Source organism: Bombus bifarius, unplaced genomic scaffold (assembly GCF_011952205.1).
Source record: "Bombus bifarius isolate JDL3187 unplaced genomic scaffold, Bbif_JDL3187 scf7180000008490, whole genome shotgun sequence".
NCBI classification, from domain to species: Eukaryota; Metazoa; Arthropoda; class Insecta; order Hymenoptera; family Apidae; genus Bombus; species Bombus bifarius.
Window position 1 is genome coordinate 36369 of NW_022884681.1, and position 25697 is coordinate 62065.

General features: G+C 44.2%; 1 protein-coding gene across 24 annotated transcripts in view; it reads left to right on the forward strand.

Annotated features, from left to right (window-relative positions):
• Window positions 1-25697, forward strand: part of LOC117213061 (serine/threonine-protein kinase MARK2-like) — a 49429-nt gene that overhangs the window by 23312 nt on the left and 420 nt on the right. For 7 of the 24 annotated variants that reach the window (XM_033458316.1, XM_033458315.1, XM_033458317.1 and 4 more), the window contains 13 exons: window positions 8941-9156; window positions 9240-9618; window positions 9718-9938; window positions 10037-10148; window positions 10729-10841; window positions 10934-11153; window positions 11552-11749; window positions 12452-12653; window positions 14100-14267; window positions 15891-16011; window positions 16206-16294; window positions 24043-24084; window positions 25413-25524. In XM_033458316.1, the coding sequence (XP_033314207.1) occupies window positions 8941-9156; window positions 9240-9618; window positions 9718-9938; window positions 10037-10148; window positions 10729-10841; window positions 10934-11153; window positions 11552-11749; window positions 12452-12653; window positions 14100-14267; window positions 15891-16011; window positions 16206-16294; window positions 24043-24084; window positions 25413-25524 (2193 nt within the window). Of the gene's footprint in view, window positions 1-3955; window positions 4920-5392; window positions 5700-7974; window positions 8433-8940; window positions 9157-9239; window positions 9619-9717; window positions 9939-10036; window positions 10149-10728; window positions 10842-10933; window positions 11154-11551; window positions 11750-12451; window positions 12654-14099; window positions 14268-15890; window positions 16012-16205; window positions 16295-18212; window positions 19357-20217; window positions 22495-24042; window positions 24085-25412; window positions 25525-25697 lie in introns of those variants that run through there. The other 17 variants (XM_033458295.1, XM_033458296.1, XM_033458301.1 and 14 more) reach the window with 16 other exon arrangements.

Below are 25697 nucleotides of genomic sequence, written 5' to 3' on the forward strand. Positions count from 1 at the left end.
CGGAAGGTCACGAGAAATCGCGACTATCTCGCGCTCGCAATCTCGTCGAGTTCATTCCAGTTGATAATGCCGCTTAGTGATTCGTCGATCCTCGACCTCGCCGCTACTTTCAACGACTCTTCAGGGAAGGGACCTTTCGAACGGCGCGAGAACCTCCGCTTTGGACGTCGTGGAAAATTTCAGCCAAAGGTCTAAACTCGAAATACGATGATAGCGCTCGAACGTGGATCCGTTTGTAGCAACGAAGTTCGTAAAGAAATGGACGCGATTTATGCGAAACTAGTGGAGTCGAGAGGTGGAAGAAAAATATTTTCGCGCGTTTCGGTACGCCTACGGCGACCAGGCGAAAGCAGAAGTCGCGAGCGTGATCCAACAGATCTCAAGGTCGATGGTCTCGGCAGTAGAAAAGATGGCGGCTCGAGGGTACCGAAGCGATCAAATACAGACCTGCTATCGGCACTTGCACTTTGAGCTCTTAACACGATGGCCGATCGCGTTGGAAAAGGAACGCCGTCAGCCGAGAGAGACGAGAAACGAAGTTTACTCGATCGACTCGGTGATCAATCGCGCGCGTGACTCACGAGCACGGCTTTCGTCGATCGCGCGCACAGTTGACCGCAATTGGCGTACGCGGTTGCGCTCGCACTCGCGAGAAGTTTTCGCGTCGCGCCGAAGACGGCATATAGCGTGGCATATGGCTGTGGCGCGGCATGGCATGGCTCGGCACGTAACGCGCTTCGTCGCGTCCACCGGATGCAGTCTCATCGGGGATCGGCGAGACTGCCCGACGCGAGCCGTTTCAGTGGCCGTTCGTCGAGTACACGCGCTCCATCTTTTCACGATTTTATCGTTTTCGTACGTGAAGCGATCGAAAACAATCGGACAAACTCAGTGAATAAGTGCGAAAACTGGCGCGCCTAGCTAATTTACGCGATATATATCGACGATGCGTCGCACGAACTTCTTCGCTCGATCGCTCCTTCCTCCGACTCTTTCCTCGATTTCGCTTTCGATGGAATCGTTTTACGCGTATAGAATACGTTTCTTTTCGCAATTCGAATAGCGCACTCGAGACTCTTAAGAATATCGTTCCGCGACAATTGTACACGGTTCCCTGATCCTTGTCCAACGAGCGAGATAAGGATAGACTGGGAACGATCGAAAAAGGGCAAAGCCTGAAAACGGAAAGGTAAAATGTAAAAGAAAGGAAGGTGGACGCCGAGGCTTTACGTAACCTGCGTGTAATTTCACGTTACTCGAGAATCGTACGACTAATTGGTACGTCAGTAGGCGTAGTTTGCCAAGTTCTCTCGAACCAGTCGTTTATCTTGTATCTTGGATAATTCGCTATACGCGGATTAATATCGTACTTAAGGGAAAGTTTACACACCGAATTAACCACGAGAAATACGCGTACGATGGAAACGAATGTTTAAACATTTAGCGTTGCTTACCGCCGATATCCAAGTATCTGCGCTCGATGGACCAGAACGCTGGTAAACGTTCGATGCAAACAGTTGGCTGCTGCTGCTGCTGCTGCTGCTGCTTCGCGTTGATTGTTTTTACTTATGTACGCACGTTGCCACGCGGTGAATGCAAACGAGAACTCGCATCAAGTTCACGTGGGTGAGGCGCGATTTCGATCGGACGAGAGTGAGATATCTTTTCCAGGTTAGCCTTGTTAGCCACCTGTTCCATTCTTAACCACGACTTATGCTTTACTGCCTCTACGTATTCAACGCAAGCGGAATGCGCGGTCTCCGCTTTATCGTCTCGACGACGAATCTATCCTCCAGACCAGATATACAGATATAGCTGACTGTCTTTGGTAGGTTTTAACCTTCTCGGAAATCGCGATTTAAACATCTTTGCCAGCGATAAGAAGGCTCTCTCTCTCTCTCCCTCTCCCTCTCTGTCTCTCCTTGACCTCACTCGCTTCCTGTCCAATCGCTCGACGCGAGTAAGCGAAAACGGAAATCTCTTATTATCGGTCACGATGCACTGCTCAAAAATTGTCTTTTTCCGTGGGAATTTTTGAAAGAAAATCCGCAGAGGGGAATTTCGTCTTGGCAAACCGAATCGGAGAATCGTCGCAACGAAGCGATCCGTCGAAAATCGATTACAAGCAGACTTCTCAGAAAATTACGACGCGAAACTCCTTCGGATAATCCATATACTGGGTAGTACCAGATACTTTGAGCTATTCTAGATACTTTTATCGTTAGGTAGAAAAGACGAGGGCTCGCCTTACTCTGTAAGCTAGTTTGTTTGAAGACGCGCCTTTATCAGTTTTCAGGTTTTACTCGTCATCGTTCTTGTCGTTTCGATTAAAAAAAAAAAAAAAAAAATTGCTCCCACCGACAAGGAGAAAATATATTATTTTTCTTGGCTCGGTCGTGTTGGAGATTCTCGCAACTTGGGCGTCGGAATCGAGCTCGAGTTAGGTTGCTTGTATCGCTTATCAGCATCTACCGCTGATAACGGTCTAACGAAGTCAAGTTGGCCGGTCGTGCGCTTATCGTTCGGGGGAAATGGACCCAGTTGTTCGTAGCCGACCGTTGACGCGCAACCTCGCAGCGTTCGTTCCTTTTCGGCGATCGATCCGCCTTTTTTCGCAAAGTGTCCGCCGCGTCGCACGAGCGTTCCATCTTGGACGACCGGTGACTTAGTCGAAGGAGAGATACGTTGCGTGTATTCGATATAGAACGATATAACGATTACGACTACGGTCGATCGAACAAAAATTTCCTCTCCGACCTGCCATCGACGTTCGTTCGCTACCGCGTACAGATTCGTTGCTTCCTTCGTTTCTTTTCTTCTCTTCTCCTATTCGTTTACGTCGATAACGCGAGAAATTTGCATACGTTTCCGTAGGTTGGTGCGTAGCGTTTATTCTGGTCGGGAAATCGGTACCGTTTCTGAGATATCGCGCCGCCATCGAGGCCAACCGTGAGATTATTACAACGGAAAGAGACGCGTTTCTTATCGCGCTCACCAACCTGCACTCGAAACGATTCCAACTTTTCCATCGAACGCACCCCGATCCGTTTCGCAATTAACTGCGAAGTTGCTTTCTCCGAGTTTTACCGCGGCGTTCCGTTCGAACAATTTCCGCCGGGCGATGTCTATTCCCCGGCGAATCGAATAGTCGGTTCGTTCGGCTGGAGAAAACGTGCCTTTTCGTATTCGAGCGCGAGCTACTAGCGACCATCGAGCGATAAGCAAGTGAAAAAATAAACTCGAAGATCGACGAATCAACACCTTGGAAAGACGCGTGCGTGGCATATCTTTATCGGTCGGTTCGATGTATCGCGCGGAGTACCGTAACATCGGTGCCATCCACTTTCTTTTCTCGTTAGTTGTATTTTTTCTTTCGTTTCTTCCTCGTTTGCCTGTCCTTCCGTGTATCGACACCTTCCACCATCGATTTCCATCGATCAGAAAATCGTGCCGGACAACGTATACAAGGCCTGTGTATTCGTCGCAATCGTCGCAACCATAATCACCTTCACGCTTCGATTTTTCGAATCGGCGAATAATCGAAATCGCCTGTCCGCGAGTCGACGCACCTGGTACTCTGGCGAGATCGATCGCCAAGAAAGTATCACGAATCACGACCGTTCGCCTCGGTCGAGGAAAGCTTTCGTGTTCACATAAAGTGTGTCTGTACGCGCCGCTGCTTTTTGCTTGTCGATACCTCTATATATATACACACACACACATGTATATGTCATTGTTGCCAACAAGAAATAAAGTATAAGAGCGGCGAAGGATAATCGGCTGGATCGTGTCTCGTGCCTCGTGCCTCGTTCCTCGTGCTCGGGTTTTGGGTAATATACATACATAAATGTCTCAACGTGTGAAGAGTGATAATCGTCCCTTCGTCGACGAAGATCGTCGCCCAGCGAAGCGATCAGCGGCTCCTTAACGAGGATAACGCATGTTTTTCTAACAGAGAACGCGACCTGCCAAGCTGCCTGTGGAAGCCGATCCATTCGGTCGATGAAGGATCCATGTTGAAGAATTGCCGCTGGTGCTGCACGACGTTCGAACATTTTCCCAAAGTTTGCTGACGACGCGTGGAAAACTATCGAATCCCGCCGAGTGTATCTCTTCTTTCTCGCGACGAGAGAGAAAGAGAGAGAGAGATAGAGAGATAGAGAGAACGTTCGAACGCGATAACCTCTTCGTCGATCGACCATGGAGGGTCGAGAAAGTCTGTTCTCTCGAGCCCAATCGAGCAGAAGCTCGATTCGATCGCAAACCGAGCGGCAGAGCCTCGAAACGCCGAACGTCGCGACGACGGAGAACAAGCAACGTCAGATCGGTGGATACCGATCCGCGAACAGAGAACCGACGAGTCTCACCTCGGCCCCCGGAAGGTACGTGGCGACAGCTCGTACACCGATGGACAATTTGAAGCAGTGGGAGTTGGTGGAGCACGATCATCGTCTCCAAGTGATAGAAAAGGGAAGCATGGCGAATCCTTCGACGAAGGGTGGTGTCGTCAAACGTTCACCGAGCGTCGCTGGCAACGACGCGACATCGATCGCCGGTAAAAAGGCTGTCGCGATCGAAGCGAGCCTCGAGGAGAAATTGAAGGCGTTCAAAAACTCGAACATCGTTCAACCTATCGCGGTTCGTCCTCGACGCGATGACGATTGTTCCGACAGCGACGCCAAACTTCCGGTTAAACTCGAATTGATCCTGAAACAGCGAAAAGGTTCGGGCGCAGAGAGTACGGATATGCTTCAACGATTGGAGCAGCAGGTCAAGGCCATCGAAATGGACACTCTCGCAGCCAGAACGCGCCAGTTGGAGATCAGCTCGGATTTCGAGCCAGAAATTCTATACACGGACCTTCGATACAGGGAACACGAGGATCTACTTCGAAACGTGACGGATGACGAAGCCGAGGGGTAACATTTTCTCTCTTCTCATCATACCGAAATGATAATTCTTTCGCGTATATACATGCATTCGCAACGCGCACTACTACGGTCTTCCGTCCCATTTCCATTCCTTTCTCTCTTATTTTTTGTTTTCTTTTTTGTCTTTTTTTTCTATTTTCTTTTTTATCTTTTATCCATTTAGTTGTTTTTTCTCGGTTCCCTTAAATCTGTTCCGTTCTCGTTCGTTGACTCGTCCGGCAAGGCGTGACTCTGCGAGATCCGTTTCTCGCGCGTGCAACGCGTCGCGTATCGCGATCATCGACGTGTCGTTCGTTTTATGAAGCGTCGAACACGCTCGGCAATACGCCCCGTAGAGCCGGGCGAAGGCAAGCGCGACGAAGAGGCACGTCGATCTAACGCCTAAAATCGTAGAAAAAAAAAAAAAAAGAACGACGAACGACAGAGTTAGAGAATGACCATCGATGAATTAAAACGAAAAGGGCCTCTCCGTTGCATCGAGGAGACGCGACGAGGAACTCGACGGGAAACGCGGGTGTTACAACGAAGAAAGCGACGACGAAATTGTCAAGGACAGCCTCGGACACGAGGCGAGCACAGGAAGCGGAAGTGCCCCTTCGAGCGCAGACTAGGATGGTGCAGCAAGCGCGTGCGTTCGTCGCGGCACGGGCCAACAACAACGCGAAGAAAGATCAACGGCAGCAACAACGGCGACAAACCAATGCGGTTAACAACGCGATCAAACCGTCGTCAGACATCATGCAGAAGAGTGGCATAAATGAGAAGGAGGTAGATATTGTTTATAATGGACGGCAATTAAATAGAAGTAGTAAATCCTTTGGAGAGCGGACGGAGAGAATGAGAGTGAGAGAGAGATGGTCGAGGGAAATTTCCCAATGACAAGCATTATTTCATCTTTTCTCTTTTCAAACCTTTTTCTTTTCTTTTCTTTTTCGATTTCTTTCCGTTTTAATTTTCGTTTACCGTTTTGTCTCTTCTTCGAACAACGACGTTAAATCGCAGCGAAACCCATACAGATCGAACCATCGACTCGATAGGATAAGTGGAATGCTGATGAGCGATGTCGAGACCGATGGTCGGTCGCGTCGTCGTATCCACGTTCGGCGAACGTAGTTACAAACCCCGGCTGACCAGTCGAGTATAACGAGAGCACAGCAGCGTAAACGCATTTACATACACGCCCGGATCACCTACCTACTTAGACTCGCAGTCTGCTCCTCGTCCGTTTCAGCTAGAACGACGCGGATGGCTTGCGCGTCTACTCGCTCGTACGAGGGTGTATCGTCTAACGATCGTGAAACCCATCAAAGTCGATTTCCCACTTTTGCGTCACGCGCTTTACCCCGCATCCCGTTTCTTATCTTCTTTCTTCCTCGTCCCCTCTCCCCTCTTTTTTCCTCCCGACTCAGCAGATTGGAAGCGACCCGGTCCAAAATATCGAATCTCTTCACGCGTTAAGCCAGCGCTTGGCTCGCCAGTCCCTTTAAATCGTATCTCGTTGCAAACCGAGCAATACACCGAATTCCTGTTAAGTAACTCGCTCGACACGACTCGATCGTTTTCCTCTTTTTTTCCTCTTCTTTCTCTTCGCCTTTTTCTTCTTGTTCTTGTTCGTCTTGTTCTTTTTCTCCCATCGAATTAACAACGCGACGAATTCGGAAACGACGATGGTCGTCGATCGAACGCGTGATCAGCTGACGACGCGAAAACTCGGTTTCGATCGCGCGCCCCAGAGGACGGAGGTGATTCGCGAAAGTTGGTAAGAGGGGTTGTTGGTAGTCGGTACTTATTCCCGAGGTTGACGCTTGCGCAGACGTGATCATCGTCGTGCTCGTCGTCGTTGTCGCCGTTGTCGCGGCCGTCGTCGTCGTCGTCGTGGTCGTCATCGTCGTGGTCGTCATCGTCGTGATCGCCATGAACTTGTTCGCCATGCTCGCGATACCGCCGGTGGTCGTGCTTGTGTTCGTGCTCGTGATTGCGGTGGTCGCATGGAGACAATCGTAGGGGAAAGCGGACAAGGAAGGAGAGCTGGGAAAGCTCGGCTATCAAGGGTGGTTCGCTTGTAGAGTAGCAGTAGGGGGTGGCGGCATTACGCGTATTGATTCTCCTTTCGCATCCCTCGGCTGTGCACTTCTTTGGCCGGCAAGCGAGTCCGCTCTAACCGACGAATACGAGGGAGAAGTGAAATACGAGTCTAGTCGTCGGACGGTGACGCGACGACGAGCAAAATCTCCTTGGACGTCACGCGTCCTGTTTCGTACGTGGTATCGCGTGGCGACACCTTGGAGTCGGATCTGTCACCGACCGGAGGACGAGGATGCGTTCCGCTCGGTCCTCGCGCGACCTAACCCAGAGACGAAGGCCGCCAATTGTGATTAGTGACGTCAGACGCGTACGCGCTCGCGCTCGCGTTCGCGTTCGTGGCACGCCTCCGGGACTTTGTGTTCGAGCGTCGATCGTTGCTTTTTTCGTTTCCGTTCGAGCGCCGTTTCGATTCGTCTAACGAGTTTCGGGTCGACCGACACCGGGCAATCTACGTTTCTCGCCATCGATGTGTACGCTCCTCGCCCCTTTTTCGTTCTTCGCCGTCACCAATGGAGGAACTACTCGTCGGTGAATTCATCGAGGCGACAGTGCGAACAGCCGAGTGTGCACTTTCGCTGTTGTCGAGCGACCAATCTTGCGACGCAAACAGTGTCTGAGTGATACGTGCTGATTCGTAAACGACTGTTTCTAATATTCGTCGAGATTCGTGCACGCTTTCGGACTGGTTTTTGTGAAAGGAAACAGGAAGCTACTCGGCAATCGTTCGCGAAGATTGTTCGAACGAGACGATGTTTCGTTTCGTTTCGCTTTGGACACGCGCACGCAGTTGTATGGCTGCCGATCGCAACCGTACGAATCCCTTCCCCTCCTGTCTTTGCCACTTTCGTTGAAAGTCAACGCGAGCCGTCGTTGCCTCGGTAAAAGCCTCTCTTCTGTCCGATAACTCGAGTATCTTTTTACTATCGTTTACGAAATAGTTGGACCGGAAAAGCGCGAAAGAAAACGGATCGTGTGTGTCATTATGCGATTCTCAGGGAAGGATCCCTCGCAGAAAAGACAGAAAACAGTTTGTTCCGCTTTGACGCATCTTCCCACATCTGCGATGTCGTATACGCGCTTTATCTGGCTGATTTATGAATAAGGTGATACGGACTTGGTGCACGTCGGCTGTAAACGAAAATGGCCAGGGAAGAGTACGACGGAGAAGCGAATGTTACTCGCTCGAGCGTTCCGATCGTTGATGCCCTTTTCTTGCTAACCTCCGAAGCGGCCGAAAGCTTGTTTCGATCGAGTCGGTCGCCATAAAGGAGAAGGTGCTGCGAGCAACATCTTCTCGATTGCCGGTCGATTTTCTTTGTTTCTTTGCAACACGCCGAAGAAAAACCGATCAAACTGGCGGCCTCGAAAGTTGCTGCAGCCTCCTCTTGCAAGATGGTCACTCGTGGCCATACGCGGGTAATTGACCTTGTACAAATTATTATCTCTGCATCTTCCGAGCTATCTTCACGTTTCTTTTGCAATGCAACTTCATCGACAAATTTCTGCACAGCCTGTACGCTCGAACGCTACGATATTAGAAACGCAATTCGCATGAAGTTTCTTTAACGAGGTTCGATTAAATCCCATCGACGAGTTTCCGTCCCTGGAAATGTGAAACGTGATCGCGTGGTCGCGTGGTCGCGACACGCGAATTGCGTGCGTAAAGCTCGACGCGCTCTAGTAACAAGTCGTGCAAACTCGAGCGAATTCGAGCAAAATTCGAACTTCGCCAGCAAAGACTGATATATATATATATATATATATATATCATATATGAGAATAGAGAAATCTCGCGTAAACGACCGAAACGTTGAGTCGGTCGGTAGAATTCAGTTTTGTCGCAGCAGCTGCAACGCCATGCGAGAATCACCACCGTCCCTCGTATTCGGTTTTAATCTAACGAGATCTACCGCGTTTATTTCAGACAGGGGATGGCGTGGGAGTGTCGAGTAGCGGTGGTCGACTCTCGTCTCGAAGTCGGACCTCGGAGGAGCCCCACATCGGCAAGTACAAATTACTCAAAACAATCGGCAAAGGTAACTTTGCCAAGGTAAAGCTTGCCAAGCACGTGCCTACCGGGAAAGAAGTGGCTATCAAAATCATCGACAAGACTCAATTAAATCCCGGTAGTCTTCAAAAGGTAAGGAATGCGTTGTTGTTGAATCGTCGTCAGAACGAAGCTATTAACGAGAAGACGTGATCGGTGTTCGTTGCGTGTTACAGCTGTTCCGCGAAGTCAGAATAATGAAGATGCTCGACCATCCGAACATAGTGAAGCTTTTCCAAGTAATCGAGACGGAGAAAACATTGTACCTGGTAATGGAGTACGCTAGTGGTGGTGAAGTTTTCGACTACTTGGTTTTGCACGGTCGAATGAAGGAGAAGGAGGCTAGAGCAAAGTTCCGGCAGATCGTCTCTGCCGTGCAATACTGCCATCAAAAGAAGATCATTCACAGGGACTTGAAGGCGGAAAACTTGCTACTCGACAGCGAGATGAACATCAAAATCGCAGATTTCGGTTTCAGCAATGAATTCACTCCGGGCAATAAGTTGGATACCTTCTGCGGTTCACCTCCTTACGCAGCACCCGAACTTTTCCAGGGTATACTTTGTCTCTCCTTTCCTCTTCTTTTCTTTCTCTTTTCTGTTTTTCTTTCGAGAGAAAGCAGCGATTTCATCGATCTATTTGTTTGCCATTTAGGTAAAAAGTACGACGGGCCCGAAGTGGACGTTTGGTCGTTGGGAGTGATATTGTACACATTAGTGTCCGGATCACTGCCCTTCGACGGTTCGACGCTGAGAGAACTGAGGGAACGAGTACTACGAGGAAAATATCGAATACCGTTTTACATGTCCACGGATTGCGAGAACCTGTTGAAAAAGTTTTTGGTGCTCAACCCGACGAAACGGGCCTCCCTAGAGGTAAGCGGCCCGACATGATAATCACGGCGAACGTAACGCGATCAACGGCCGCGTACAGTGTCTGCTTCTAGAGCGTTCCTATTTTTCTCTGCTTCTAGACTATTATGAAAGACAAATGGATGAACATGGGATATGACGACGATGAATTAAAACCGTACTTAGAACCTGAACCTGATTATAAAGACCACAAGAGGATAGGTGAGTCTGCCAGTATGTACATAACACTTACTATTTATTGTTTCTACATAAAATAATAAAACTGCATGATTTACGACCACCCAGTTGTCACGTCGACTAACGTCGCGTCGCATCGTGTAACGCTGCTCGGCATCGAACGTGCTATACAGTTCCGTGAACGGTATACGACTCTTTAATCAAGCAACGGTTGGTCGTAATTAAACGATTCTTGAACTCTTCGCATCGATAGGACCGTCAGACGATCTTACTACGTACGAGAGCTGGCTGTGTTTTTAATGTGTGCGCCAAACTATGCGCAATAGCGATAGTAATAGTAATAGTACTAGAAACCGTGTTAGTGACAGTAGTACTAGTAGCGGTAGTAGTAATAGCCATAGCATTATTGGTAGTAAGAGGCGTCTGTGAATGCATATTTTTCGCACAGCATAGCACCGGGCTTCTTTTGAAAATGTTTCTTTTGTATCTATAAGTGTATAAAATCGCGAAAGTGTATAAAGCCGTAGTAATGTAATGTTTCTCTTGTGTCGAATCGATCGTATTATTCTGATATCTTTAGTGGTTGTGACTATGCCGTTACACCTGTTTGTTTTAGAGGCCCTGGCTAGTATGGGGTACACGAGAAGCGAAATAGAAGATTCCTTAGGACAGGCAAAGTACGATGACGTATTCGCCACGTACTTACTCTTAGGAAGAAAGACAACCGATGTGAGTACGGAAGGAGACTCGATTTATCGAAAGTACGCGTAAGGTTAACGCGATCGATGAAGAAGTAGAAATGAAAATGATTCGTTTCGTAGCCTGAATCCGACGGCTCGCGGTCAGGCAGTTCATTGTCGCTGCGCAACATTCCACCGCAAGCTGGTTCGGGAGGCGGCGGCGGCGGCGGAGGAGGTGGCGGAAGCGGCGGAGGCACAGGTGGCGCTGTGCAGAGTCCGTCGCATAGAGGTGTTCATAGAAGTATTTCCGCTAGCAACCCAAAACCAAGTAGACGAGTCTCGTCCGGTCTTGAAACGCTTCGTAAGTAACTACCGTCAAACCTCTCGTTCCAGCCATATTCCAGATCAACGACTACCACTGTAAACTTATTTAATAACCTCTGCGTCAATCCGGATTGGACGTATCGCTTAGTAACGTATGCTACGCTATGCTGACGAACCTTAAAGACGAAGTAAATCTATCAGCTGATTAGGAGATTATCACGAAGCCTATGTAGGTAGTAGTGGCGATTCGATCATCGAACGTGTCTATGTTTCAGCGAGAGTTTCTCTTGATTTTCAGTGTTTCCCCGTGCTAAAGGATTAGCAATTACTACGAGGATATTCGTAGGAAAACTCTTAGTAACGACCAAAGCCCACGTTGTTACGCGCGCGACTGATCCTATTCTCGTTTCGTATACGACGTTTATATTTTGCTAGGAGCAGCACCAAGTCCAGGAAACGCAACGAACCATAATCACGCGACTGCTACGACTGGTGGAACAGTGACTGGTGGCAGCGGTAGTAATTTTAAGAGACAAAATACCGTGGACGCGGCCACCATCAAGGAGAATACCGCTCGTGTTTCTGCGAGTCGACCTTCGGCTCCTAAAAACAGTCCTGGCCAATTAGATACTAGTGAGTTATTTTCGTTATCCTGTGACTTGTACCACCGTAATTCGATCGGTATCTGTTCAATTGTTTTTTGCGGCTCTGTAATTGTGTAAAGCTTCCACGAACGTGTTCTGCTTTGGATAAGATTGCCCGTGATTCGTACCCTAATCCACCAATGTTTTGATTAATTCGTTATTTATATATTGTTCGTTTCTCTTTTACCCTTTGTCTTGTTTTTACCCCTAATTCGTAAACGTTACCGCAAGGACGTATCGATGCTGTGCGCTAATTCTAGATCGTTGTAGTCCTTTACTCTCCGAGAGTAGCGAAATCACCGTGTATCGAAAGTAGTTACATTTTTTTCTTTTTTCAACCAATACATCGATCGTAACGACGTCTACGTATTCGCTTATACCGATGACAGTTACAAAGTTACGATTGTACGTGTACGTGTAATTTTAGCGTCGCATCTGCCTCTCTTTGATCCTTGCACTGAGAATTTATCACGTACGTTTCCTACCATTTATCGTTTCAACGAATAAGAAAAACAGAATTCCACGATTCTCTTTACGGATGGAAGCGGATGAGACGCTGTGCAGTGTTTTGCACGGTGCAACACGTGCGCGCCCCTCCCCAATTTTATTTGTACTCGTTGCCATGCTTGTTATAATTTAGTAAAGTACGCTGCTTTGTTTTGTGTTGAACTATATCTAATGAGGCTTGCAGTGACAATGTTCATTCTAGGCGTGGGTACAAGTCCCGGTGGTAGGGCATGGGCAGGCAAGAGCAATACGATGAACGCAGGGGTAGGTGGTGGTCGGCCTCTTACCTCACCTGCCCCTGGTTCTGTTGGTCGACGTAGTACCATCTCCTATGATCAAGCGAAAACGTCCTCCTCGTCTACCGAAAGAACCAACGACGCACCCAGGTACAGTGATATCCAATTGTTTTTCAGATCGTATTATTAAAAGGAATTCTTTTCTTTTCTCTCGCGATAAATCAAAGGGCGAGAAAGATCGTAGAGTAGCCTCGATGAAACGTAGACGCTGGATCCGCGCGATCGTACGCAATATACGTTCTACCCGCGTTCAATCGCGGTACTTTTAAAAGTAACAGCTCGATCGTTTTTCGAACGCGAGTATTCGAAAGAATCGCGAGCACGATCCAGTGTGTACGTCGATCGAACGATTAAAATTAATTTCGTTAACGCGCGCACAAACATGCGCGGCCCGTGTAATCGTATATACGTTACAGTGTTCCGTTATTGACTAAACAACAATGTTTTCGTTGTACCGACTACTAACCACGTAATAGGTGATTAACTCTTTAACTTTAACGAACAAACGTAGAAAAACCGGCCGATCGATAACAAAAAATCTGTCATGATAAGCCCCAGGGAGTTTCTTTGTTTGTTGCGTTGCTCTAGCATGTTGGCTGCTGCCTGCCAATCGTTCGTTCGCAGATCACTTTCTTTATGGCTTGACAGATCTACCGAAACAGATAGTCTAATTAAACGTGTATACATATACAAGTGCTTGCTAAAATTATACCGAATCACAGTTACATTCACATATCTCTTTACTCTGTTTTTTACCAGCGTATGTCTAGATTTATCAGCGTGTGTGTATAAAAACAGTCATTAACATCATCATACATACGTCACTGTTTATGTTTTAGCGTCACATTCCGTTCCCCTTATCGTAGAAGTTCTCGCGTGCTAATATCATTGGCAATGCCAGATAGAATTTTCATTTGTCATCCGCTCACCTCAACCTACCCTATGTATCCCCCTACTACCCATCCAACCCCCGCGTAGCACACCCTGTTCCTCTAGTTTTCAGTGAATCCGTTCGCGTCCTACGAAACATACCTACGTATCTATGTAGTACGATCAACGTAGATGAATGAACACGCGAACCAACACCCACCATCGGTTCGTTCCGTTCCTCTTCTTTCCCTTTCTTTTGTTCCTATCCTTTCGAACAGTTTCTAAAAACAGAGAAAAAAAGAAAAAGAAAAAAAGGAAAAGAGTTACGGGATGTCGTTTGACGTTGAAGCGATAAGGAAACATTCGCGTATCGGAATGACGTAACCTTCCGTTATGAAATTCCGATACGTGTCACCAAGAAATTCGACTACGAACGTGTAAAGAAATTCAGCGAGAATCTTAGAAACGTTTAAAGCAAAAAAAAAAAAAAAAGAAAACGGAAAAGAAAGAAAAAAAGAAAAAGAGAAAACGAAAGAAGAAGGGGAAGAAAAGAGAGAAGCTAAAGTAAAGAGAAACGCGAGAAAGTAAACGTAACGTCGTCGCGAATAGCTATAGAAATCGTAGAAAAGTAGGGCCGGGCAGAGTGCTGATTAGTTTTGTACACAGCCTTGGCGAGGGCACTAGACCAACGCGGGGTCACACCAAGTCTGCGAGCATCAGCGCAGGTCACCGTTCCTCGAGTGGCGTACCCCCCAGCGACCATTCACTACTGGACCCTCAACCACGCAACGCCCACAACTCCTTACTCGCCACTGCTGACCCTCTTAGACAGAGGTACAGATCCTCAAAGCCTTATCAGCCAACCTGTATACAGTCCTCTATTAGATATGCGACAAAAGTCTAACGTACCGCTCTACCGGTCACACCGATTACATCGTTCTACCACGAATCTTTGTACATTTTAAATTCAAAGGGATCGCTTAAAGTTTAAGTATACGATTTCAAATTCCACTCAAGAGATTCGATCAGGATCGGTCATCGAAGGCCATCGAAGGCCATCGAACCTGTTCCATATGGAAAAACTCGTTCATCGCCGACCCTAAACGATTTCAACGAGGCGCGGCAGAATTTTACGTTAGACTATTGGAGCACACAGTAACTGCAAAAGATATTCGAGTACATTCTTTTCATTCGTTCATATTTTACATATTTATTTCCTTCTTGGGCCACTAACTCTCTTAGGGCAACTAGAACTTGTGTGTGGCGCGTTCGTGCTTCGAAAGAAACGTAGAAATTGCACAACGTCTTGTTCGCGATGCAAATCGGCCCTCGTAGGTTCGTCCTAGGACAGTTTCTGGTCATTTATTCGTAATCACCTTTGTTTTATCTAATTTCTGTTTCTAATTTGCATGAGTATCGTCGTTGTTAGTTATCTACTAGCGATCATCGGCTTTGGTCACCGGTTTCTCATTTATCCAAACTACCTTGTTTCTCGCACATAATTCTGCGCCTACGACTACAATCACCGTGTTCACACACGAACAGCTAAACGCCATTCTGCATTTTTGCTCCAAGTTGTCTTTCGTTTTAAAATTAGCGGGTAATCATACGTTATAACACGAAACGGTTTAACGTAAGCACCGCGGCAATGCGACAATTTGCGTGTGCCTCGAGATAGCAACGCGCGTGACAGCATACGCCTCGGCGTAATGAAAAGAATATCGCAACGTAACGTCGGAATCGTCGAGTATCCAGATACGACGATCGCGACGTCGTCGTCCTATCGAATTGGCTATCGTTTCGAACGAAATTTTCCGTGCTACGTGCACGCGCGCGTACGTATCGATAACTCGGATCTTGCAAACGTGTCCAATTCTTTCTCCTCTAACCGATACGAATTTAATCGGTGTTTCGTCAATTCGATGGAGCAAATTACCTCGAAACAATCGTACGTCCTGTCGACGCATACGCAAATAGAACGCAAAACTGTATCGTTACATTTCATACCCGCCAATCATCTAACTTTCGCTAGATAAACCAAACTAATTCGTTTCAAATTCCGCTTTCTTAGCTGAGACTGTCGAAGCTTGTTTTGCAAGACATACAAAGATCGCTTGTGCATTATCTACTTTTACAACTGCCCCCTTGAACCTCACGGAAGAATTCGCGTGAAAAGTGAACATTTTACTTTACATCCTATGTTTCTCTTATTTTGCATCCTTGTCTTTTGCTTGTTTTTTTGTTTGTAACCATAAGATGTACGAAACGGAAACGAGGAATCTTTCGTATCGTTTAAATGCACAAATCTCTAGCAAAAGAACCGACACGGGCAAAGCAAACATTATCGATATGTATATACATAAGTACACATGTATATACGTATTATGCACCGATAGACACGCGCGTTACCCATCAATTACGAGAATAATAATAGAAACATGATCTTTTCTCAACTAGTTTGGGTGTATCTCCAAGCAATAGACTGGCAACGCCTACAACACCGGCATTTCCGAGAAATGTTCCAAGCCGTAGCACGTTCCATTCTGGCCAGAATAGAGCTCAGCGAAATCATACTCAGGTTCGTAAGTTTCGATACATTTTTTTTTTTTTTTTTTTTTTTAATGGTATCGATCAGAAAATTTTAATGATCTATAGATCGAAGATGATCGAGATTTCCGATATAGACGTCGTAAGCTAACAACTAAACCGTTAAGTTTATTTATCGCGTAACTTTCCATTACCATGTATAGTTGTGTTCTATGAACTTTCTAGGGTCATACGCATACACAGGACACAAATGCAATTAGTCCATTAGCGAGACCGTCCTTCTTCTCCAAGTTATCCTCGAGGTTCTCCAAACGGTAAGTTTTGCCGATTCGTTATACGTACATACATTGAAAAAAAAAAAAGACAGAAAAAAACGGTTTCTCGTATTCGACAGCATGCTAGTACATGTACCACTGTAAAGTACCACCGTTCGTCCACAAATATATCTTTAGCTTACGATCGAAGTTCGGCCAAGTGTCTAATCGTAAAATTTCGATGGACGACAATCGATCAACCTTGTACGATAAACGATGAAATTCTTTTCGGAAATGCAAATTTTTCACCGATCCGCGTACCGAACGAATCGCGCTCGACCACGCTCCGATTTGATAAACGTTCTTTCTTCGTGAAATGGAAGGAGAACAAGTAAACGTAAAGTTGTAGTAGAAGTAACGTAAAAGTAAAAGAAAGAAAAGAAGAAGAAGAAACGGCAGCAGAAGAAGAGAAGGAGAGAGAGAAAAAAGATAGTCCATGAACGAAAAGAAAGAGACAAAACGAGAAAGTGGTGTACGTACGATACGTTCGATTCTGATTCGCGAGCCAGGCGTGTACTTCATTCGATCTTGCGATACGGTTGTCCGATTATAAAATCATCGTTAATGTCTATATATCGGAAAGATAAAGTTGGAAACACAGAAGCTTTTACAGTGGGCCTTTCGATGCATGCGTAGCAATTAATCCCGTGAAACGAACGATTTTTCGACTGTATTTATACTTATGCTACAATAGTTTAAACGAGTCGAACCTATCGTTTTGCATGTGATATGATATTTCTGTTTTAAGGATGCACAATGACTATGTAATTCTAAAAATTTCTTATCGATACGTCAAATATTTCCGTATCGTATTTAACGTAACATTTCTATACAAGTATACGTAATATACTGCAAAAACGATATACAGTACGATCAATTAGTAACCCGATGAGCGAGCAGCGACCATTATCAGTGAAAGCGACGAAAAACGTAGCTTGTTCACGATACATCTCGTAGTTGTATTTGTTTCTACGCCGTTTTCGCCGTTTCTTTATCCCATAAGCATCTGCTTCTCAGGTTTCTATAGCACCCTTTTAGTTCGACTCTACTATCTTCGTTAACCGATTGTTACACACACACACACACAAGCAAACAAACGAACAAACAAACAAACAAACAAACACACACGCGCACAAAGACTGAAACGTACATACATACGCAATACATATACGCACACACCTTGACAATGACCGTTCTAATTCTCATCTATCTTTATCTATCTACCTGTTTCCCCCTTCGATTCCTGTCTCGTTTTCCTATATAAGAGTATAATTCGTTAACCGAGAAGAAAAGCATCAAGAACAATTATAGGAAAAACGTATTCGTCGTCCGTTCTGTGTCCTTCGTAGCGAACGTACCGTTATCGTGTCTGCTTAATGTTCGAACGTTCCTATTTACGAAAGAAAATCCTGAGAATTCATCGACGATAGTAATACCGCTTGGCCAGCTCGAGTTCAGGCCACCTCGCATACTCATTGTGCATCCCTTTTTGACTCGACTGTAGCGAGGCATATCCTTGACTTAGTACTTTACCTATACTTTATATATGGAACCTTGATTTTGTCGCATACAACAATCATTACAATAATCGGAAAAAGTGAAAATGCGTGTTGTTATATTGGTACGCGTAGAATAGAGGTAGAGTAGAGGGATAAAGCGTAGGCGATAAAACGGTTCGAAGCGAGGACCCAAGGCCACAGAATAACGAGAGCAATGCAGCTTGTTCGTCTCACCGTCAGCATCTTTTCTACTTTCACGATATGGTCACTGTACGCATCGTCGATACGTACTATAGACACAACTGTTCGATCAAACCGAAAATTCTGTCCGATTTGCCGACACAGCATAATAGCCATTGGTGCATCGCTCAAATTCTTCACACTTGGATTAATGTTTACCGGTGTATTGTATGCTACAGGACATGAACCGATTAAATCTTGACATCGCTCGAGCTTCGTCAAACGATGGCCGTAGAGACGCGCAAAACTTAACGACCGATGCGCGCGACAGAAATTCGCGCGAACGCAGCAAGACCAGCGAGCCGAGCGCGTCGCGTTCTATCGGCCTGAAACAATGGTAACAGCATCCGTGTTACCGGCTCAACGATCCACGGATGTCGGAATGCGTTTGACCAACGAACGAGACAGTACGAAACGAAAAAAAAGGAAAAAAGGAAACGGAAGAGGAAAGAAGAGAAGAGGAGAAAAGGGAAGAGAAGAGAAGAGAAGAGAAGAGAAGAGCAAAGAAAAGAAATAACGTGTTCCGTCTCTCGCTCCGTTATTCTGTGGTGTATCGTCAAGCTTTTCAGAGTCGACAGATCGTTGTCGTTGATTATAAAAGAAAAGTTCTTACGATATTGTTACCGTTAGGCGCACGGAGTGCGACATTCTCGCGTTCATCCTATAACGATCCTTCGGAACGCGAAGTGTCTTCCTGACGCGCGACGATCCAACAATCCGTTGCTGTCGCTGTTTTGTCGTCACCATCGTCACTACCGTCGTCGTCATCGTTACCGTCACTGTCGCAGCCGTCGTCGCCGCAACTGCCAGCCCGCAGCCTTATCCCCTTAGACTTAGCATTGAAAATCGTGCCTTTCCTGATTCAGCCTGCCAGCTATAGTGAACGTGCACTTTCATGCCGCTCATCTTTTAAAGACGTACCTATCTATACATAATCTCTTTCTATTTTTATACGTATATTCATCGCGTCGTACGTCAGCTTCGTTTTACCTTCTTCGTCCTAAAATAACCGTAACGAACGTCGGCCACTCATCGTCGATAATTCATCGATCTTTCGTCGATCTTTCGTCGATCTTTCGTCGATCTTTCGTCGATCTGGTTCATGCGAATCGATCATTCCTGATCTTGTTGAATAACCCGATCCTTTGAACGCTTTTCAACGGTTTACTTGATCGAACAGACTAATCCACTTTTGTACGTAACGCGTAGCGCTCGCGAGTAGTCGCGGTACGATGTGCTCGTTCGTCCGCCTGTCCAGTTTTCCTGTCTTTAGTCTCGTGGCAAACTGACAAAGGAGCGACGAAAAGAAGAAGAAGAAAGCAGGAGAAAGAGAGAGACAGAGAGAGAGAAAGAGAGAGAGAGAGAGAGAGAGAGAAGATGGAATGGAAAAAGAAAGGAAAGAGAGTTACGTTGGAAAAATAGGAGAAGGAAAAAGAATTGTCAGACCTAAAGGGGAAATAGGGTAAAGACGAGATGGAGTATTTCGCGCGTACCGTGATCTTAAGTCGCGCGTGGCACGTGGCACACCGTTACTCGCTATCGTTGCCAATTTCCGTTTCCATTTTCGTTTCACTTCTTGTTTTCGTTTCCGATATTATTACTTTTAGCGTTATCGTTACAGTTACCGTTACCGTTACCATCATTATCGCTGTTACCGTGTTTACGATAAAAAAAAAAGAAAAAAAAGAAAAGAAAAAAGAAGAAAAATACGCGTGAAACGATGTCGCTGCAAGCGTGACTTTTTACGCGTGGACAGTGCCAAAGTCGCACGGACAAAATATATAATCTTGACGATTCAAATCACTCGGTAAAATCCATCGTTGTCGTATTAACAATCGCGAAGAAGAAAACATGCAGGTGGTACCGCTTAATAATGTCAGCGTGTTTTTGCCTCGTTAGCCTCGCGACCTTTCCCGAAAAGTAATTGTCGTTTGTCTACTTTAGGTCCGATCAGTTGACCAGAACGTTTGTTTTACCGACGAATTCGACGTTGTCGATGAAGCGACAACGTTCGTCAATCGTCGTCCATCGCGTGAACGTTCTATAGCTTTGTTTTTGTTACCGAAAACGTACGAATACCTATCCTTTAGTCCTCGTAAAAGTGGTATAATTGTACTAACAAACGTCACACGGTTCATTTCACAACAATAATGGAGTACATGAGAATTCTTCGTACGTTGACAGGTTTTCTAAGTGAAGGCTGAAGTCTCGCCTTGTTTCCCTCGAGCCGAAATGAGAGCGAGCCGCACGCTGAATATCAAGCAACGGCAATATACAGACATTTTACCGGCACAGTAATTAAAGTCCGATCGACCGGCCGACTATAACTTCTAACATTAGCGTATTCCTATTATTTTCTTTTCTTTCTGTCTTCATTTGTCTGATAATAATTTTTACTTAGATTTTGTATCAAAGACATATATCGAGAAATGGTTAAAACTTCGTAGCGATGATACATCGTAAATTCGAGGAAATATGTTGGATATCGATAATTTTTTAAACTCGCTCGTCGATCGTTTCGCGAGCAAAATTCTCCGGAGTAGAACCACGTAATTTTATTCGTCACTTCGTTACGCCAACACGCTTCAACCATCGCTTTATTCGATCTCTTGTTATTAATCGCTCCCTTTCAAATCCGAGAGAATGGGAGAACAGCTAACACACGTTATCGCAATAATAACCGAGCGTTACGAGTTCTATCGACTCTTCGTTCTTTGTTTCTCCATTACTTATCAGTGTCTGTTCCTTTTTTCTATCGATATCCAAAATATTTGTTGCCTTACGTCGGAAATAAACGCGAATTATGTTTAAGTTTGCAATTGTTACATTTCTATTCGATACTGAAAGCAAGATAGACTCGACTGAATCATCGACTATAAGAAGATTCTTATATCGATTCTTTTCTTTAACCGAAAATGCATTTTTTTTTTTTTTTTTATACGAATGTACATGTATGTCGCAATATACATATGCGTGTAATTTATGTAAATATATGACATATATAGTTTCATACATTTCATGATATGTAGTTTCAGTATTTGCATTCGTAAAGTATTTTGTACAGCTTCTTAACGTAACGATGAAAATAAATTATATCTCAGAAAATGGAAAAAGAACCGAGAACAATTCAATGAATCGTCGAACGTACAAGAATTCGGCGACGAATTCTCAAAGAATCGATATCAGACACGTTGCACCCGTTTATCGGCTAACAAGCAGCTTTCGCATTCGTTATTTTATATTCGTTATATTCCCTTTTTACATTTGACACTCTTATCCTATCTAACGTTCGTGCTTCGCACTCCGTTGTTACGAATCGGTCGATCCGATTCCATCGACACGCGATGCATTTTCTTACTTCTATTCCGAATCGCTACGAAACACGATGTAACGTATATCATCAAAGGCATTCCATTGTATTTTCTCCTCCGCATGCCTTTTTTTTTTTTTTTTTAACATACTCGCCGTAACGAAACGGCAACCATCCGTTGCTCGTCGACTTATTTATCCTGGAAATTCAGATTTCCTTCAGACACCTTCGAATTTCGAATTGCAGCTCAATTCTCGAGTTCGAGTTGCGTAAACGAACAGCAAACTATTCCGTTGCGCGGATATGCATTTTCTTCCTACCGCTAAACAGTTTATTTAGCAAAGAAATATTAATAGTAATAATTACGATAACAAACGGACGAGGAAAATGAAAAGAGAAAAAGGAGAAAAAGAGCGAAGCGACATCAGGTTTTCCATTTCTTTTGCATTAAAGCAATACGATATTGTTTCGTAATTGATCTCAATACTAAGCAAGTGCGAGGCAAAAGTGAAAGAATAAAGAAAAGGTCAAGTTTTAAAACAATGGGTTATCTCTAGCGTCCAAGAGAAACGCGACTTTTGTTAAAAGAGAAGAAAGGGAGGAAAAAGAAAGAGAAGATGTCGAAGATTTAAAACGAACAAGACTCGAACGGTTTGTTCCATATTTTTATATGCGATATTATCTTATCGCAATTGATGTAGTACGCTAGTTAGTTAATTTAGTAAAATCATATACAATTTATTTTTTATGGTAATCGCGATTTAACAGAAAATTACCTATTCTTCAAACGTCCTTTTTTTTAACGCAACAATGTTTCACGCCCGATGATACGAATTCGTAAACTTCGAAGTCGTTTTTCCACTACGATCGATGTCATATTTTTGCGAATACCTATTTGTTTTATAACTTGTACGAGAGATACGTAAGCAAACCACAAGAACGGAGCAAACAGTATCCTATATTTAAATACGAGCGTCCTCTTTGTCAAATAATTGTCAGGTAATTGATCGTCTAAATGGTCTCGAATATTGCGTAAACCAGATCATTGTCGAAACTGCGTGCCTTCCTCTTTTCGATGTTATACATTTCATGCGTATTTTTACTATAAAAAAAAAAAAAGAAAAAGAAAACGAGAAAAAGGAAAGAAAAAAGAGAAAAAGAGAACGATGAAACGAATACGAAACCTATGCACTAGTTTTTCAAGCATCGATACAAATTTCACACAGTCCGATGAAAATGCGTAATATGTACATACCGAACGATACGATAACTACCATTACTTACAAAAGAGAGAATAAGAAAGTAAAATAAAGATTTGTAATACGTTGTGGTGTAAGTGAAGAAAGAAAAGGATCATATGAGGAAAGTGGGTGCCTGATCGAGCGAACGAGCGAAAGAATGAATGAAGGCCTTGGGTGAATTTAACGATTAAAACTGCCGTAAGTCTTTTTGTTTTGTCACGAGTTTTCGTCGATCGAACGAGGTTGCCTGCTGGTATACAAAAGTATCTTTTCGCGCGTTAATTCCAACGTTTTTCTCAAATCAAAAAAACAGTTCGTCGCGATTAATCATCGACCGAAAATTCCTTTTATTATTCTTTTATTATAGTTACTCTACCTAACTTGGTAATCTTCGATGTCATACGACGCGCGTTCGTATAGAATCGAAAGAAAACGTTGGGTTCCATTGAAAAATTCTTTAGATTCCGGCGATGGAAAGGAAAAATTGATAACGCATTCCCAAGATCTCCAAGTAGATTGCTAGTTTACGCGCACGGGAGAAAGATACAGGAAATGGAATTTAAGCATCTTGAATTTGTCGTGCATATTGTAATACGTATAAAGATAGGAGGGATAAAGGAAAAGAGAAATGACACCAACAACGCAAGATTTTATACGCAAGATTTACCAATATAGCACATCTGTAAATGATATTAAATGCTCTTTGCTGCACTCCAGCTCTCATCCAACTGTTTAAACGTCTGGCATTTTTCTTTTCTCTTTTTTTCTTTTTTCTTGATTCCCCCCCCCCCTTTCGTCGATGGATCTTTGACCGAGAACCGATCATTTTCATGGATCTATCTGAAAGGCGATTACTTTAGATCTTTACGATACGGAGGGCAGTAAATAGCTAATAGAAAGTGAATAGAAATATTATTTAAAATAATTTTAAGAAGCAATAATAGTAATAATTTCATATTAATAAATATGTTAAAACTGCCTTATACATGTGTTGTATCAATTTATTTCTCAATCCTCTATTCAAAAGCAATTCAATTATTCTACGTGTGCGTTGTACGATATATTGTTTTTGTTAAAAGCGTTGCGTGCAATTAGCTTTAGTTCGAACTGTAGATGCTCGAACGTTTGAGACAGGAAATGGACGTGGACGTATTTTTGTACCATTGACAACATGTATGACCATCGTAGACGAGTAACAAGCACTCGATTAACCTTCGTTTCTATTTATATTGCCCTGAAATGCTAGAAAAGAACGGTAATAAAATTCGTTTGACTCTTTTAATCAATGCTATCTACCGTTAGAACTATCTCTGGTATAACTCGCCAATGTTTGCGATAGGTATGCGATGGTGATAGAAAGAATGGTGGTGCTTAAACGTATGAACTGAATTTGCCTGAATTTGATTTGATGATTTATCATATTTAGTATTTGCAACTACCTTTGTTTTGTTATTTCAGCCCCATGGACCCATCCGTACCTCCCAAGCACCCAGTAGTGAGGTACGTTGCTACATACCATAATACCATGGTCCACACATTCTAATTTCGTATTTTATCCATTTTGTTCTCTTCTGTTGTCTCGTTCTTTCTTTTTATCTTTCTTTTCTCACCGCTTACTACTTCTTCTCTTTCTTTCTTCTTTTTTTCTCTTTTATTTTTTTTTTTTTTTCTCAAGATTTCGTTCGTTATCGCGAATCATTCGAATCTGTATCTTTACTTGGATTATTCTTTATCGACGCTTAACTGCTATGTAAATCCATACAGTCTCATTACGACGTAGAATAGAGTGACGCCTCTTTCTGTAAAGCAATGTGTTCGTTATTCGAAGAGCAATGTTTCACATGTGTATCGATAGAAAAGCACCGATGTATATACTTGAAGCATACGTATACGATACAGATGCGTTACTTGCCACGCAATAATCGTAATTGCGTACTATATACCGTGTACCGTATACGAACCAGCCGAACGATCGGCTGGATAGACAGCAATATACATGTCATAGGAACAGAACGTTCCTCGTTCAATTTTTCACATACTCTTTCTTCTTTTCTTTCTCTTTTATCTTACAGCTGTGTGATTATTTTAACTACATTAAAATGTATTAGGTCGGATCGATTATTTTTTTTTCCATATCTGACGATTCGATCGCGAGACGAGCAAGAAAAAAGGAAGAAAGTTTCTGTGTGTAATCGCGCCGCACGCCGATAATTCAAACGATGCGAAACGAAACGAAACGGAATGCAACGGAAGGAGAAGGAAAAGAAATCGAACGTTAGAGAACCGCGATACACGCTGTTTCAAATTCGAAATCTTTGACCGTCTTTACGTATAATTGACACGTTTCTCGGGAAAATTGTTAGCTTTTTCTCCTATAGAAGTGTCGGTATGTATGCATGTGTGCACGCATGTCACGTTTTACGTTGCGTCTTTCGAATCATTCAATGATCTACGGCTTACGAAATCTTAATGCACGTGTTCCGCAACTATCGAGATCTCTGTGAACGACGAGACGGGAAATGGGAGACATGGATGCGATACGACACGAGAACGCAGAAAAAGAGCGGTAACGACAGATGAATGTTTGACGATTAATCGATACGTTTCAGTCGCTCGAAAATTTTCGTACGAATAACGCGTAACTCGATCGAGAAAATTTGATCTACAACGTCGAGTTGGACTCGTGATACGCCCTTCGGGTCAATCATAAACAACACGAGCATGAAACGTATGTTGTTCGGGCTACATACAGGCGACAAACACTTTTTCTTGGTCGCATTCGGAATTTAAATCGTAGGGCAAGGGGTTAAAACGTTCTTTTGTTACAGCGGAGCAACCACTAACGACGAGCAAGTTAAACCACGCAGTCTACGTTTCACTTGGAGTATGAAAACCACGAGTAGTCGAGATCCGAACGAAATCATGTCCGAAATTCGAAAGGTATTGCAATGGATCGTATATCCTTAAAATATCCTTTTAATATATTTGTTCGTGTGCCTCGTAGAAGAAATAAAGAAAAGAAAGAGTATAACGATGATTGTAGCGCGTTGTCTCGTAGAAACTCTGATATTTCTCGAATTTCGAATATCGTAACGACGAGCATAAAGGATTTA